This window comes from Notolepis coatsorum (assembly GCF_963971535.1).
Source record: "Notolepis coatsorum genome assembly, chromosome: 2".
NCBI lineage: Eukaryota > Metazoa > Chordata > Actinopteri > Aulopiformes > Paralepididae > Notolepis > Notolepis coatsorum.
Window position 1 is genome coordinate 162,696,113 of NC_140166.1, and position 17,343 is coordinate 162,713,455.

General features: G+C 48.9%; 1 protein-coding gene across 2 annotated transcripts in view; it reads right to left on the reverse strand.

The window, feature by feature from the left end:
* The window catches only part of tns3.2 (tensin 3, tandem duplicate 2), a 258,371-nt gene that overhangs the window by 163,274 nt on the left and 77,754 nt on the right, over positions 1-17,343 (reverse strand). For both annotated transcript variants that reach the window (XM_084308688.1, XM_084308687.1), the window contains exon 12: positions 4,751-4,855. In XM_084308688.1, coding sequence (XP_084164814.1) covers positions 4,751-4,855 — 105 coding nt within the window. The remainder of the gene's footprint in view (positions 1-4,750; positions 4,856-17,343) is intronic.

Below are 17,343 nucleotides of genomic sequence, written 5' to 3' on the forward strand. Positions count from 1 at the left end.
AATTGCTGCTAGAATGGTTTGTTTAATCATTGTATACTTGTTATTTTGTAAAACATTATTTTGTATATGTGTGTGTGTATATATATATATATATATATATATATATATATATATATATATATATATATATATATATATATATATATATATATATATATATATATATATATTAGGGATGCTCGATATTGGCTTTTTTACCGATACCGATATACCGATATTGTCCAACTCTTAATTTCCGATATCAACCAATATCAACCAATACCGATATATGCAGGGTTTCCCCCGCCCCCAAAAATGGAATAATTTCAGGTAATTAACATTACATATCTCTTGTTGTGGAATTAACACAACATTATGCATACTTTTGACAATAAATAAAATCAGAATTTGTTCTTACTTACTTGCCTGGGTAAATAAAGGTTATAGAAATGTTAAAAAAAATAAAAAATAAAAAGAATTTAACAGATACCGATATTTTCCGATATCACAATATCGGTAGGCCGATAATATCGGACATCCCTAATATATATATTATTATTATTATTATTATTATTATTATTATTATTATTATATTATATATATATTAGGGCTGACCCCTATTAGTCGATTAGTCGACTAATCGGTCGAAAGGGGCCGTAGTCGACTGCCAACCTCTTAGTCGAATACAAAAAAATATATATATATTTATAAAAAAAAAAAAAAAAAAAAAAATCATTCTTTCCAAAAGAAAAGAGGCCTAGAAGCGTGGCTAACGCTAATGGCACGCATACCAGAGGCTAACTGCCTACGAAAACAGGCACAGAGGCACTGAAAGAGGATTTCACCCGTCTAATGAACACACTATCAAGATGTATCCATCAGTGGACCAATTGCATGCTTTTGCAGAGGACTAGAAGCCTTCAGTCGACTCCTTCAGACATTAAGCACCCCCACAGCCCAAATGGAATGATACAAAAAAATAATAATAATATTATACTTTTATTTTTTTATTTTATTTTTGACTAATTGGCACATTTTGGCCAATCATAGTCGACTATCCAAATCCTTAGTCGGGGACAGCCCTAATATATATATAATATATATATTATATATATATTAACAAATTGTTCTAAATAAATAATAATGATAATAACTCATTTGATGTTTGGAATTTTTACAGAAAAAGGTACCGTTGGGTACCGGTATCAATTCAAATGTGAACGGAACCCAACTCTACTTCTCACCATTAGCTTCGATTTCCTCTTTCGTTTCATTGGAATCGTGGCGCTAGGTTCTGCACGTTCTGCACATCAGCACCGAGAGGTTCTGCACATTCTCCACATCAGCACCGAGAGGTTCTGCACATCAGCACAGAGAGGTTCTTCACGTTCTCCACATCAGCACGAGAGGTTCTGCACATCAGCACAGAGAGGTTCTTCACGTTCTCCACATCAGCACAGAGAGGTTCTGCACGTTCTCCACATCAGCACGAGATGTTCTGCATGTTCTCCACATCAGCACCGATAGGTTCTCCACGTTCTCCACATCAGCACCGAGAGGTTCTCCACGTTCTCCACATCAGCACAGAGAGGTTCTCCACGTTCTGCACATCAGCACCGAGAGGTTCTGCACGTTCTCCACATCAGCACCGAGAGGTTCTTCACGTTCTCCACATCAGCACCGAGAGGTTCTGCACATCAGCACAGAGAGGTTCTTCACGTTCTCCACATCAGCACAGAGAGGTTCTGCACGTTCTCCACATCAGCACCGAGAGGTTATCCACGTTCTCCACATCAGCACCGAGAGGTTCTTCACGTTCTCCACATCAGCACAGAGAGGTTCTCCACGTTCTGCACATCAGCACCGAGAGGTTCTGCACGTTCTCCACATCAGCACCGAGAGGTTCTCCACGTTCTCCACATCAGCACAGAGAGGTTCTGCACGTTCTGCACATCAGCACCGAGAGGTTCTTCACGTTCTCCACATCAGCACAGAGATGTTCTTCACGTTCTCCACATCAGCACCGAGAGGTTCTCCACGTTCTCCACATCAGCACCAAGAGGTTCTTCAAGTTCTCCACATCAGCACCGAGAGGTTCTCCACATTCTCCACATCAGCACCGAGAGGTTCTTCAAGTTCTCCACATCAGCACCGAGAGGTTCTTCACGTTCTCCACATCAGCACCGAGAGGTTCTCCACGTTCTCCACATCAGCACCGAGAGGTTCTGCACGTTCTCCACATCAGCACCGAGAGGTTCTTCACGTTCTCCACATCAGCACCGAGAGGTTCTGCACGTTCTCCACATCAGCACCGAGAGGTTCTGCACGTTCTCCACATCAGCACCGAGAGGTTCTCCACGTTCTCCACATCAGCACAGAGAGGTTCTGCACGTTCTGCACATCAGCACCGAGAGGTTCTTCACGTTCTCCACATCAGCACAGAGATGTTCTTCACGTTCTCCACATCAGCACCGAGAGGTTCTCCACGTTCTCCACATCAGCACCAAGAGGTTCTTCAAGTTCTCCACATCAGCACCGAGAGGTTCTTCACGTTCTCCACATCAGCACCAATAGGTTCTTCAAGTTCTCCACATCAGCACCGAGAGGTTCTTCACGTTCTCCACATCAGCACCGAGAGGTTCTCCACGTTCTCCACATCAGCACCGAGAGGTTCTGCACGTTCTCCACATCAGCACCGAGAGGTTCTTCACGTTCTCCACATCAGCACTGAGAGGTTCTTCACGTTCTCCACATCAGCACCGAGAGGTTCTCCACGTTCTCCACATCAGCACCGAGAGGTTCTTCAAGTTCTCCACATCAGCACCGAGAGGTTCTTCACGTTCTCCACATCAGCACCGAGAGGTTCTGCACGTTCTCCACATCAGCACCGAGAGGTTCTTCAAGTTCTCCACATCAGCACCGAGAGGTTCTTCACGTTCTCCACATCAGCACCGAGAGGTTCTCCACGTTCTCCACATCAGCACCGAGAGGTTCTGCACGTTCTCCACATCAGCACCGAGAGGTTCTTCACGTTCTCCACATCAGCACCGAGAGGTTCTGCACGTTCTCCACATCAGCACCGAGAGGTTCTGCACGTTCTCCACATCAGCACCGAGAGGTTCTTCACGTTCTCCACATCAGCACCGAGATGTTCTCCACGTTCTCCACATCAGCACAGAGAGGTTCTGCACATTCTCCACATCAGCACCGAGAGGTTCTCCACGTTCTCCACATCAGCACCGAGAGGTTCTCCACGTTCTCCACATCAGCACAGATAGGTTCTGCACATTCTCCACGTTCTGCACCGAGAGGTTCTGCACATTCTCCACATCAGCACCGAGAGGTTCTCCACGTTCTCCACATCAGCACCGAGAGGTTCTGCACGTTCTCCACGTTCTGCACCGAGAGGTTCTTCACCCTTTCACTGCCACACTACAGAAGGTTAACCCTTTACTATCACACTACCGACGGTTACACTAAAGGGTTAACCGTCTGTAGTGTGGCAGTGAAAGTGTTAACCGGCCGTCGTGTGGCAGTGAGAGGGTTAACCTTCTGTGTATTGTCACAGTGAAAGGGTTAACCGTTTGGTAGTGCGGCAGTGAAAGGGTTCACACACGTTTTCAACTTTTAGCAAAAGAGTCCCGTGCTTCTCGTGGTTCTCCTTCCACACAGTCACACAGCAACAGCAGCAGTGCCGCTCCTCTCGTCTGTTTATCGCTGCTGGCTGAAACAGAGGGCCTCACCTGCACACGTGTCCGTTCAAATTAATCGATTAGTCGTGGATCGCCTTAAAAATTTGAAAATCAATTATCTTTTTGTCATAAAACGTCTCTTTTATCCGGACGATAAAGAAATAGTTTGGAACATGTAAGTGAACTTCATTAGTTGAAATGTATATTTTGAATTGACTGAATGACTTAAAATGTATTTAACTGACGCCTGCTGTCCATCACTTTAATAAAAAAAGATGTAACATTTTGGTGGTGTGGATAGAGTTGATAACTCCATGGTCCTGGTGATGAGGCCCCTGGACAGACGGAGAGAGAGAGAGAGAGAGAGAGAGAGAGAGAGAGAGAGAGAGAGAGAGAGAGAGAGAGAGAGAGAGAGAGAGAGAGAGAGAGAGTCTGACAGAGGAGGATGAGGCCCCTGGACAGACAGACAGACAGACAGACAGACAGACAGACAGACAGACAGACAGACAGACAGACAGACAGACAGACAGACAGACAGACAGACAGAGAGAGAGAGAGAGAGAGAGAGAGAGAGAGAGAGAGAGAGTCTGACAGAGGAGGACGAGGCCCCTGGACAGACAGAGAGAGAGTCTGACAGAGGATGGTGTGCCCCCCCCCCCCCCCCCCCCCCCCCCCCAGACAGACAGCTGGGGGCTTTGGTTATTATTGGGCAGGAGTAGTGAACTTTATTGCACTTCCAGAACTTACCACTTCTCCAAATGTATCGTTTACCCGAGACATCCTGCCTGAAGCCAACAGGAAGAACACACAAACACAAACAAACAAAGACGTGTACACACAGAAAGAGAGAGATAGAGTAGGAGAGGGAAAGTGAACAAGAGGAGAAGGGGGGAAGAGGGAGAATGAGAGAGAGAGAGATAGAGATAATGGGGGAGAGAGGAAGAAAGAAAGGAGAGAGAGAGAGGAATAGGGAGAAAGAGAGAGAGGAAGAGAGGGGAGAGATGGAGGGGGAGAAAGAGAGTCAGAGAAACTGAGAGAAAGAGATATCCAGAAGAGTGTGTGTTGTGAACGTATCCTACCTATTCCTGATGGAGACATGTACCGATATGAATCTCTGCGCACCAGAGGATCCAGTGTATCATAGTCCACTGTCACACAGGCTGCGTTCTGCCACAGCTCCCTGCCTGGGGGTGACAAGCAGACAAAATCACATTTCAAAAGAGAGTCAAATAATTATGCGTGGCTAAAGTTATTCTACCACAAATTCTTCACCGAAAATAAATCTATTAATCCATCATACGTGCGTGTGTGCATGTGTGTGTGTATGTGTGTGTGCATGTGTGTGTGTGTGTGTATGTGTGTGTAAGTGTGTGTAAGTGTGTGTGCGTGTGCATGTGTGTGTGTGTGTGTGCGTGCGTGTGTGCGTGCGTGCATGCGTGCGTGCGTGCGTGCGTGTGTGTGTGTGTGTGAGAAAGAAGTGCAGCTGGCATACAATGTACTCAGCCGTTCCTGCTCTGCAACACTGCCCCCTGTGGGTGACTGGAAGCATCTACCAAGAATTACTACCAAGGAGCCTGAAACTGGTCAGAGTGTCAGTCAGTTCAAGGCAAGTAGGAGATCCACCCTCAAGAACAAGCTATATAATATATAATTATATATAATATAATACTGCTCGCTAGTAATTTAATCAATATGAAAGTAGCACTGTGCTGTACGTAAAACTCAGATTATGTTTATGTTTATTAAAGGATCCCCATCAGAGACACATGAAAGAGCCTCGGCACTGTGGAAAACCTCCGGTGTGGTCCCTGTCCCTAAGTGCCCGCGTCCCAGCACGTCCAAGGACTACAGGCCGGTGGCTCTAACCTCTCACATAATGAAGACCATGGAGAGGTTAGTCCTGGAGCAACTCCGCCCGGTGACCAAACCCCACCTAGACCCACTCCAGTTCGCCTACCAGCCCCGACTGCGTGTATCCTTTCCGCAACGGAATTCGGTTTCCGGGTTCCTCTGATTGGCCGCGACCCCCACGTGACCCGCCCCCCTATCCACCGCTCTGCTCTGCCGCTGCCGTGCGCGGCAGAGCGAGCAGCCGCGGACTTGCTCGCTTCCTCAATTTATACGCATGGAAGTATTGACTGAATGAATGAATGAATGAATGAATGAATGAATGAATGAATGAATGAATGAATGAATGAATGAATGAATGAATGAAAACTTTATTTAACAGATTGCAGAATGGGTACAATACAGTACGGCTCAATACACACAATTGTTAAGGGGATGCAGACCTGAGAAAGACGTTTGTCTTGTTTACATCAGGGTCCCCCATTTTTAATTCATATAGAACGACTACGCCGTAACAAATCATTAAAAAAAGATACCGTTAACTGGAATATGTTGTGCCTTTACACATATGTTGGATTATGTAATTGGTTTGTCATGACAAACAAATAAAAAAATTGCGATTTACCCGCTGGCTACAACAACACACAGTGACTGCATGTAGTCACTGTGTGTTGATGTTGTAGCCACCTCCTCAGATGGAGGAATACTAAGCTCCCCCTTAAGCTCCAGGAGAGAGGGGAGAGGCTGAAAACCCGCAGTTCTTGTCATCTACCTGCTGAACCGAGCCTACACTCACCTAGACAAGCCGGGGAGCACTGTGAGAGTCATGTTCTTTGACTTCTCCAGTGCTTTTGATACCATAAGGCCTGGGCTACTGGGTGAGAAGTTGGAGGCGATGCAGGTAGAGGCCCCCCTGGTGTCCTGGGTTGTGGACTAACTGACGGGCAGACCACAGTACGTGCGCCTACGGAGCTGTGTGTCAGACAGACTGGTCAGCAACACCGGGGCCCCGCAGGGGACAGTCCTCTCTCCCTTCCTCTTCACTGTCTACACCAACGACTTCCACTATCGGTCAGAGTCCTGCCACCTTCAGAAGTTTTCTGATGACTCTGCGATAGTGGGATGTATAAAGGACGGTGACGAGAGGGAATACCGGGAACTGGTAGTGGACTTCATCACATGGTGCGATAAAAACCACCTGCAGCTAAATGTGGCGAAGACCAAGGAACTGGTTGTGGAGCTGGGGAGGAGGAGGAGTGCACCTGTGACCCCCGTTTCCATCAGGGGAGTTGATGTGGACATGGTTGAGGTGTACAAATATCTCGGTGTGCACATCGACAACAAACTGAACGGGTCAAAACACGCAGAGGCACTGTACAAGAAGGGCCAGAGCCGACTCTACTTCCTCAGAAGGCTGAGATCCTTCAATGTCTGTACAAGGATGTTGAGGATGTTCTATGAGTCGGTGGTGGCGGGCGCCTTCTTGTACGCTGTGACCTGCTGGGGCAGCGGACTGAGAGCAGGGGACACAACCAGGCTGGATAAGCTGGTCAGGAAGGCCAGTAGCGTGGTTGGGGTGGAGCTGGACTCTCTAGCGAGGGTGGCGGAGAGGAGGAGCCTTGCTAAGCTCCAGGCCATCAGGGAAATACACAGACTTGGCTGACAGGAGGAGCATGTTCAGTGCTAGGCTCACACTACCCAAATGCAGCACTGAACGGCACAGGAAGTCCTTCATTCCAACAGCCATCAGACTATACAATGCATCACTGTGCCTCACTGCATCACTGAGCACAGAGCGGCAGCTCCATAGTGGCAGGAGGCCGCGACTAGCGGCCTCCAGGCTCCACAACAGGGGGCAGCGACTGCTGCCAGACATTGACCTAGGACTAATAGGAACCCAAGGAGGACAATAACACTACCTGATGCATACTGCACCTTATGTGACACTGTGAATACTGTGAATATATATTTCAGTTAGTTAGATAGTTAATTATATTGACCAATTTGTTTACAATGCTTGTGTTGTTTTTACTACCTGTACCCCCCCCCCTTCCCCCATGCTCAGTATATTTTTACTGTATTTATTTACTGTATATTTTATTCCATTTTTATTCTATTTTACTCTACTCTTAACCTAGGCAACTTGATTTGATTTGTGTTATTATTCTAATTCGTGACCTGTCCTGTCTAAATGTTTAAATGTTGAGCGATTTGCAGTGTCAAATTTCCCACGGGATAATAAAAGTATTTCTATTCTATTCTATTCTATTCTAGTCTTCCTGGGGTCCTGGCAAAACAAATACAATACAAATGTACAACTAAAAATACAAATACAAATAAAAAATCTAACATTCCAGTCAAATTAAACAAATACACATAACAGTTATGTTCTGAAGGATCAGATTAAACCGAATATATATATTTATTTATATATATATATTTAATTGTATTTGTATATCCCCTGATATCCCTTGTATATTCCTTGTACAATATGCATTGAATATCCCTTCTAGTCTACTGAACATCCCATAATAGTCTCCATTCTACCATTGGACGAGACCTTGGTGCCAGGTCGCCATACCCCTCAGACCAGGTTCAATCGTACCGCTCAACATGTATGGACAAGTCCTAGTTCCGCGTAGGAATATGTCTACCGCACCACTAATGGTACTATTTGTTCATAGTGCGTATATATACTGCGCTATTAAAGTAGAGCTTTCTTTTAGTCCAGTTCCTTACCCTCCAACAGAGTGACAGACGCAAAAGCCTCCCCGCGAACCACGTGTGGGCAGTAAGGCCAATTCGGCCCAGTATCGGCATTGAGACATCGTGTATATTAATATTTGAATAGTCATATTTGGCACTATATCGTCGAGTTGGACGTATTCTATTAAGCTAATAATAGTCTATTCATATGTAGTGCCTCGTGCGGTAAGAGTTCTATAGTAATCAGCACCCCCATCGTTTCGGGCATCAGCTGGACGCTTATCCAGGGTGGTTGACCCCACGTGAAGCTGCACCCGAGGAGCTCCAGGCCAAAGAGCGAGTGGACCTGTATATTGGATTATTCTACCGACGACGGCTAGCCTTCCCCGGCTTGGATTATGCTTTGAGTACTTTGATTATTCTATGGATAAAGGCCAACACTGCGGTGTGTTGGAAATACCCCCCCCCCGGAGAGGACGACAGGTGAGAAGACGTTCTACACGACGAGGTCGCCTCACGTCTCTCCATCGTGGACCGGAGGACGCCGGCCACAGAGAGTCCAACTGCTTTCATCTGTGGATCGAGGATCGCTGGGCACCGGGTCGCACGACTGTGGGCTCTCCCAGGATACCCTCGGCCAGACGGGATACAGCCAGACTCTACCCCCCCCCCTCCAGCTGTCCTACAAGCAGTCGGAACCTTCCCCTAGTGTATCCAGCTATATAATCATTCAAGTATCATTGCTATTGTTCCCTAAATATTCCAGGTTGTATATTTGCTTCCTGCGCAATCAGAGATTGGACATTCGATATTGATCTACCTACGAATACTCATTTGCCATAAAAGTGCATACTATTTCAAATCATAAATGTAATTAAGTGATCGTTGTACATACCTTTTGCTATGTATTATTATTAAACGCAGACTTTCGACTTGGTACATTTGTGTTGGATCCGTTTCATCAGGTGGGAGTGTTTATCATAATTATTTATACCTAGTACTGGGTGGCCAGAGTCTAAAGTACAAGAGGTAGTGGTAGTAAGTATCATATCTAACAATACAGTCAGGGAATTGTACCCCTCAGTTACAATTGGTCCTTCGAGCCGGATGGTAATCAGTGTAATATTAATATAGTGTTATTAATATTAAAATGGCCTATGATGAACACTCCACGAAACGATCCTCCTAACCAACAACGCCCGCGGCGCAAACGACAGCTCCCTCAGTACCTAGAGGCTTACGCTGTCAGTCAACAACCTAGTCTTCTACCAACAGTAAACGCGGTAAAACTAGAAAGTAAAATTATGTCTAACCCTAACGACCAGGCTACCCCGACCATAGAGGCCCCTATGGGTTCTAACGTAACTGACCCAGCTCACGGTGGGGACCAGGGGGAACCAGACATGACTTTACACCCCGCCAATACCGAAGAAGTAGTCCCCGACGAGTCCCGGGAGGAAGACAACACTACCGAGAGAGAACTCGGCAAGGAAGAAGATGAGGAGAGCACCGTGGAGATAGAGCTCCAAGACTCCGCACGGAGTACCCCAAGGGACGGCTCCCCTATACAACCGTCTTCTCCCAGCGAGGCAGAGAGGACACTACAGCAGGCATTCCTCGTCAGCCTGAAAGCCTCTACTGAACGCGATAGACTCCAGGGTGAACGCGATCGATTGCAGATACAGCAACGGAGCGAAGAAGAGCACATACGCCTGGAAATAAGACGCATTCAGATGGAAGAGAATATGGCAAGAGACCGGGCCGACGCCCAGCGCGCCGCCACCGGTGCCCAGAGAGAATCGGATCTCACCAAGCGCGAAGCCGAGCGCGACAGAGCACAAGCGCAACTAATAGAACAGCTGATCAGAAGGACAACACCCCCTCCCTCCACCAGAGGCTCCAGGAACTCGTCTAGACATCACTCCAGGGCGGCATCCCCTAGCCGAGTAAGCGACCCTGAACTTGACCAACAGACGAGGTTTATACCCCCCGCAGACCCCCTTCCCCAACCGGTCCAAGCGAGACCCAGCCACCGGGAAGGAGCAGCATACACTGCGGAGAGGCTAAATCAGAGACTACAAGCCCTGGATGACCTAACGGAAGACGAAGAGGAAGAGGAGGAGAACCACGCCCGACGACAGCACAGTACTCTACCGGACCAGGAGGTCCAGTACAGCCCAGGCTATACCCCCGCGGAGCTGCGCTACAGACCCCCGACGCTATTCACGGGTGAGCACGACGCACGACCCGCACCGAGGAACAGCACCTGGACCAGCGGGCCATGGTACACAGCCGGTACCAGCCCACGCCAAGGAGCAGGAGGAGACTCGCCTAGGAGGCCTCTCCCCCAACGCTCGCCGATGTATCAACAATCCGCGTCATACATTGGCACACCTATGGTACCAGACTTCACCCAGGAGAACCGGGCCCAGTATACGGAGCTCCGCATGTGTCTGGAGACAATGTTGGTGGATGTCATTGATGAACGCCATAAATACGCGATACTACTGAAGCATTTAAAGGTACCCCGCGCGCACAACATAGCGCTCGCCTACGCCACTTCCACGACCCCATACACCGCAGCGCTGGTAGCGTTGGACCAGAGATATGGACGTATATGGGATTACGTGATCCAGGAGATCAGGCACATCGACCGCCTACCCCCAGCAATAGACAATCGAGCACTGGACGACCTGTCCATCAGAGTGCAGTCCCTAGTAGGGATGCTGGGAGCGCAGAGGGAAAAGGGTAGGCATGAACTATACGCCAACTCAAATGTAGAGAGGATCTTGGAGAAGCTACCGACCGCCCGACAGGAGCGCTTTAGGCGGCAGAGAGACCACCGAGACCCTAATGGCCCCGAACCGAACCTCCTCGATCTAGCCGACTTCCTGGCGAGAGAAGTCAGCAGCTTACGGCTAGATACATTCGGACGGAGCACCCCTGGCTCCAGAGAAGGAACCAGGAGACTAAATGATGGAAGAAGATCGGTGACTGTCATGCACCAATCGGAGTCAGTGCCAAGCAGTAGGAGCCACAGTACCCCCTCAAGAAAGGAGAAGTGGAAGATAGTGTGCCCCTACTGTGAGAAAGAACACTGGCTGTCACAATGTGACTCATTCCCCAAGATGAATGCGGAGGAAGCGAGTCAATGGATAAAGTCCAACAGACGCTGTTTTCGCTGTGCGCGATCACACATGGCAGCCGAATGCCGCTTAAAGAAAAAGTGCAGTCGGTGCGATGGAGCCCATCTGGACATACTCCACGACAGTAACAGACGGCGGCCTCCACCCGCACCATCAAGCAGCAAAGCAAGCGTCATGTACATCGACCCCGCCAGCAGCAGCGGAGCCAGAGTGCTCTTAAAGGTAGTCCGTGTGACATTGAGCTACCAGAATAAAGTCATGGACACTTACGCCGTCCTTGATGACGGGTCAGAGAAGACCCTTCTGCTCGCGTCCGCTGCGGCCCAGCTAGGGCTGCGGGGGAGCGAAAACCAAATGACAATTCGGACAATAAGAAGAGATTTGAAAACGATAAAGGGCGAGAATGTCTCATTCTCTATCGCAGCAAGCGGCCAGCCCGAGCGACGGTACAGGATTACAGACGCTTTCACCAGCCAAGAAATAGGACTCTCGCGGTACACATACCCCGTAGCCAAGCTGATGGAGAAATATGTACATCTACGCAAGCTACCGATCCCACTCATAGACGGTGCTACCCCGACACTGTTGATAGGCTCCGACCATGCAGACCTCATTGTCCCGATAGACCGGGTTCATACCGGACCCAGAGGCTGTCCTGCAGCAGTGGAGACCCGCCTAGGATGGACTCTCCAAGGCCCACTCGCCAAATCTCTCAACCGAACCACAGCCACTAGCTGTCTCCACTCCCGAGTCACAGAGGGAGACACCGCACTCCTGCAGCATGTAGAGAGGCTATGGACCTTAGAACAAATGCCCTTTAAGAACGAAAAGAAAGACATTCGCTCTAAAGACGACATCTACGCCATTAACCTCCTCGAGACGGGAACAAAGAGAGTCCCAGTCAGCGGCGTGTTGAGATACGCCACGCCACTCCTGCGGCGGGAAGGGATGCCTACCTTTCACGCAAAGAAAGACGCCACAGAGCGGTACCTACTAAACACAGAGCGGCGCTTAGCCAAGGACCCCGCCCAAGAAAGTGTATACCGCGCTGAGATTGAGAAGCTCATCACAGCGGGACACGTCACAAAGATTGACATTAAAGAGGCCGACCAGACGACTGAATCGTGGTACGTGCCCCACCACAAGGTTCATCACAACGGCAAAGACCGCATCGTGTTTAACTGCAGCTACCAGATCGGATCCCAGAATCTGAATAAAGAGCTATTGCCCGGTCCTACACTCGGCCCCTCCCTACTAGGCGTACTACTCCGCTTCCGCCAGGACAAGGTGGCTATCAGCGGGGATATCAAAGGGATGTTCCTGCAGGTGAGATTAGTAGAGGAGGACAAGCCCCTGTTGCGGTTCCTATGGAGAGAGAGGCCAGGAGATGAGCACCCAGCCATCTACCAATGGGAAGTCCTCCCTTTCGGAACTACATGCAGCCCATGCTGTGCTACATTTGCACTACAGAGACATGTCGCAGAGGACCCAGCAGCGGACGAAGAGGTCCGACACAGTGTGAAGAACAGCTTCTACGTAGATAACTGTCTACAAAGCGTTTCGACCCAGGAAGAAGCCGAGGCTCTCCTACATAAACTCCGCGCCTCTCTGATCAAAGGCGGCTTTGATCTCAGGCAGTGGGCCAGCAGCGATCCGCACGTACTGCGCAGCCTCTCCTCCGAGGACAAGGCAGCGAGCAGCGAGACCTGGATGGCCACAATCCCAGGAGAAGCCCAAGAGATGACACTAGGACTAGTGTGGCGCTTCAAAACAGATTCGCTCCACTATAGACACAAACCCCTGACCACGGAGCAGGGAAGGTCGACGGCAATACCGACCATCAGACGGAGTGTGTACAGAACACTCGCCCGACAATATGACCCATTAGGATGTATACTACCGTACACCACCAGGGCAAAGATGATTGTACGAGCATTGTGGGACAAGGACCAGGGCTGGGACGACCCCATTCCCGCACACCTTGCATCCACCTGGAGAGAGTGGGAGATGGAACTCCACTCACTCCCAGGCGTTAATATACGCCGAAGCTACTTCCCACCCACGGTGAGGCCAGAGACATGTAAAATGGATTTACACGTCTTCAGTGACGCCTCCGAGGTCGCCTACGGATCAGTAGCCTACTTGCGGGCCCAAGAAGAGGGGGGAGAGATCTACACAGCATTCATCCTCGCCCGCTCGAGAATAGCCCCACGCAAGCAACAGTCTATCCCACGTCTAGAGCTCTGCGCAGCCCTCGCAGGAGCGCATCTAGCCACGCTCATCCAACATGAGCTCACCATTCCGGTGCATAGAACAATCCTGTGGTCAGATTCCACGACAGTACTCGCCTGGATCAAATCGGATTCATGCAAATACAAAGTCTTCGTGGGAGTCAGAGTCACTGAGATTCAAGAGTTAACCGGAGAGTTAACCGGAGAAGCAAACTGGCGCTATGTTGATACAAAACACAACCCAGCTGACGTCATCACCCGGGGAATGTCCCTAGATGACTTAACCCGTCATAACATCTACAGTGACGGACCAGCATTCCTCAAGCTCCCGGAAGGAGATTGGCCCACGCCCACCCCGAGGGAAGCAAGTGACGAGGAGGCTGAGAATAAGAAACCCATGTTCTGTGGATTGAGCACTGTTATCTCCGCAGACCCCAACATAGACGATTGCATTACCATAGAGAGTGCGCAGCAACGGACATTCCTGCGGCACCACCCAGAGATTAAGTCCCCCGCTGATATGTCAGCAGCTGACTACGAGGAAGCAGAACTGCTTCTACTGCAACGAGCCCAGAGAGACTCGTTCCCCGATGAACTAGACTGTCTACAGGGAGGAAAGCCCGTCCCATCAGACAGCAGATTGATTCATCTGGCCCCCGAGAGTGACACACATACCCTCATCAGAGTGGGTGGTCGCCTGCGGAGAGCCCCCAATTTACCGGATGACATTAAGTACCCGATCGTATTGAACAGCCGACACAAGGTCACAGAGCTGATTATAAAGAAATACGACGAGGATGTACACCACGCAGGAGCAGAGAGAGTCTTCGCGGAAATCAGACGTCGTTACTGGATACTTCAAGGAAGAGAGGCGGTGCGACGCTTCCAGCGAACCTGTCTAGACTGCCGAAAGTGGCGCGCGCAGCCCAGCATACCACGGATGGCTGACCTACCTCCATGTCGCCTCCGACTCGGCGACAAGCCATTCCACTCAACAGGCATGGACTGTTTTGGCCCGCTGCACATAAAGAAAGGAAGAGGCACCGAGAAGCGGTGGGGTATTGTATTCAAATGCATGACCACCAGAGCGATACATATCGAGCTCCTTCCGACCATGAGCGCAGACTCATTCCTTATGGCCTTCCGAAGATTCACATCACGGAAAGGAAAACCGTCTACATTATTGTCCGATCACGGGACAAACTTCAAAGGCGGAGAAAGAGAGCTGAGGGAGAGCTTCCAAGCTATGGGCCCAGAACTTAAGACCCACCTCGCTCCAGCCCAGATTGACTTCCAATTCAACCCCCCAAACGCACCCCACTTCGGTGGAACTTGGGAACGAGAAGTACGTTCTATAAAGACAGCCCTGTACGCAGTACTTGGAGCCCAGACTGTGGCGGAAGAAGTCCTAATGACAGTCCTCACGGAGATTGAGGGAGTATTGAACTCAAAGCCCCTCGGTTACGTCTCCAGTGATGTAGCAGATGTCGACCCAGTCACCCCCAACACCCTCCTGATGGGGCGGCTAGATCCCGCGTTACCCCAGACAATGTACCGGCCTGAAGAAGCGAACGGCCGACGAATGTGGAGGTACAGCCAAGTATTAGCCGACAAGTTTTGGAGCAGTTTCCTACTGCACTACCTACCGTCTCTACAGACCCGCCAGAAGTGGGTAAAAGAGAGAGACAATTTGACGGAAGGAACAGTCGTCATTATTATTGACCAGTCACTACCCAGAGCTATGTGGCCGGCTGGCCGCGTAAGCAAAGTGATCACCGGTGCCGATGGCAAGGTCCGAGCAGCTGAAGTACTCGTCCAGGGGCGCATTTACACCCGTCCTGTGGCGAGGCTCATAGAACTGCCCCGACTCCCAGACACAATCGATGATGACCATGACCCTATGACTTTGTGAGTTGACTGACCCTTACAGCGAACCCTTGAGTGGTAGACAGTGCGGTTAATCTGTCTCTGCTTAACTAATTGGGTTGGGACCAATTAGGGGGCGGCTGTTCTGAAGGATCAGATTAAACCGAATATATATATTTATTTATATATATATATTTAATTGTATTTGTATATCCCCTGATATCCCTTGTATATTCCTTGTACAATATGCATTGAATATCCCTTCTAGTCTACTGAACATCCCATAATAGTCTCCATTCTACCATTGGACGAGACCTTGGTGCCAGGTCGCCATACCCCTCAGACCAGGTTCAATCGTACCGCTCAACATGTATGGACAAGTCCTAGTTCCGCGTAGGAATATGTCTACCGCACCACTAATGGTACTATTTGTTCATAGTGCGTATATATACTGCGCTATTAAAGTAGAGCTTTCTTTTAGTCCAGTTCCTTACCCTCCAACAGAGTGACAGACGCAAAAGCCTCCCCGCGAACCACGTGTGGGCAGTAAGGCCAATTCGGCCCAGTATCGGCATTGAGACATCGTGTATATTAATATTTGAATAGTCATATTTGGCACTATATCGTCGAGTTGGACGTATTCTATTAAGCTAATAATAGTCTATTCATATGTAGTGCCTCGTGCGGTAAGAGTTCTATAGTAATCAGCACCCCCATCGTTTCGGGCATCAGCTGGACGCTTATCCAGGGTGGTTGACCCCACGTGAAGCTGCACCCGAGGAGCTCCAGGCCAAAGAGCGAGTGGACCTGTATATTGGATTATTCTACCGACGACGGCTAGCCTTCCCCGGCTTGGATTATGCTTTGAGTACTTTGATTATTCTATGGATAAAGGCCAACACTGCGGTGTGTTGGAAATACCCCCCCCGGAGAGGACGACAGGTGAGAAGACGCTCTACACGACGAGGTCGCCTCACGTCTCTCCATCGTGGACCGGAGGACGCCGGCCACAGAGAGTCCAACTGCTTTCATCTGTGGATCGAGGATCGCTGGGCACCGGGTCGCACGACTGTGGGCTCTCCCAGGATACCCTCGGCCAGACGGGATACAGCCAGACTCTACCCCCCCCCTCCAGCTGTCCTACAAGCAGTCGGAACCTTCCCCTAGTGTATCCAGCTATATAATCATTCAAGTATCATTGCTATTGTTCCCTAAATATTCCAGGTTGTATATTTGCTTCCTGCGCAATCAGAGATTGGACATTCGATATTGATCTACCTACGAATACTCATTTGCCATAAAAGTGCATACTATTTCAAATCATAAATGTAATTAAGTGATCGTTGTACATACCTTTTGCTATGTATTATTATTAAACGCAGACTTTCGACTTGGTACATTTGTGTTGGATCCGTTTCATCAGGTGGGAGTGTTTATCATAATTATTTATACCTAGTACTGGGTGGCCAGAGTCTAAAGTACAAGAGGTAGTGGTAGTAAGTATCATATCTAACAATACAGTCAGGGAATTGTACCCCTCAGTTACAAGTTACATACTTGACAAGTTTGCAAGATATCTCTTAATATATTTTTTGAAAGTCATTTTGTTATGTATTGTGGATAAGATGTTTTTCAGCAGAGCATTTCAGAGTACTATTATGCCAGTGAGTTTGAGACATTTTGATTTTGGTGCCGTTTATGTACTACTAATCTACTATGTAGATGATGTACTATTTAGCCGCACAAAGGTTTTGTAGTCATTACAGTTGGGATTTACCAGCACTTTAAAAACAAGAGGAAAATAAACATGAGCTTGTCAAATGCCATGGAGGACCGAAACAAAGGGAGTGTGGGGACCAAACTTGGCCCACGGGC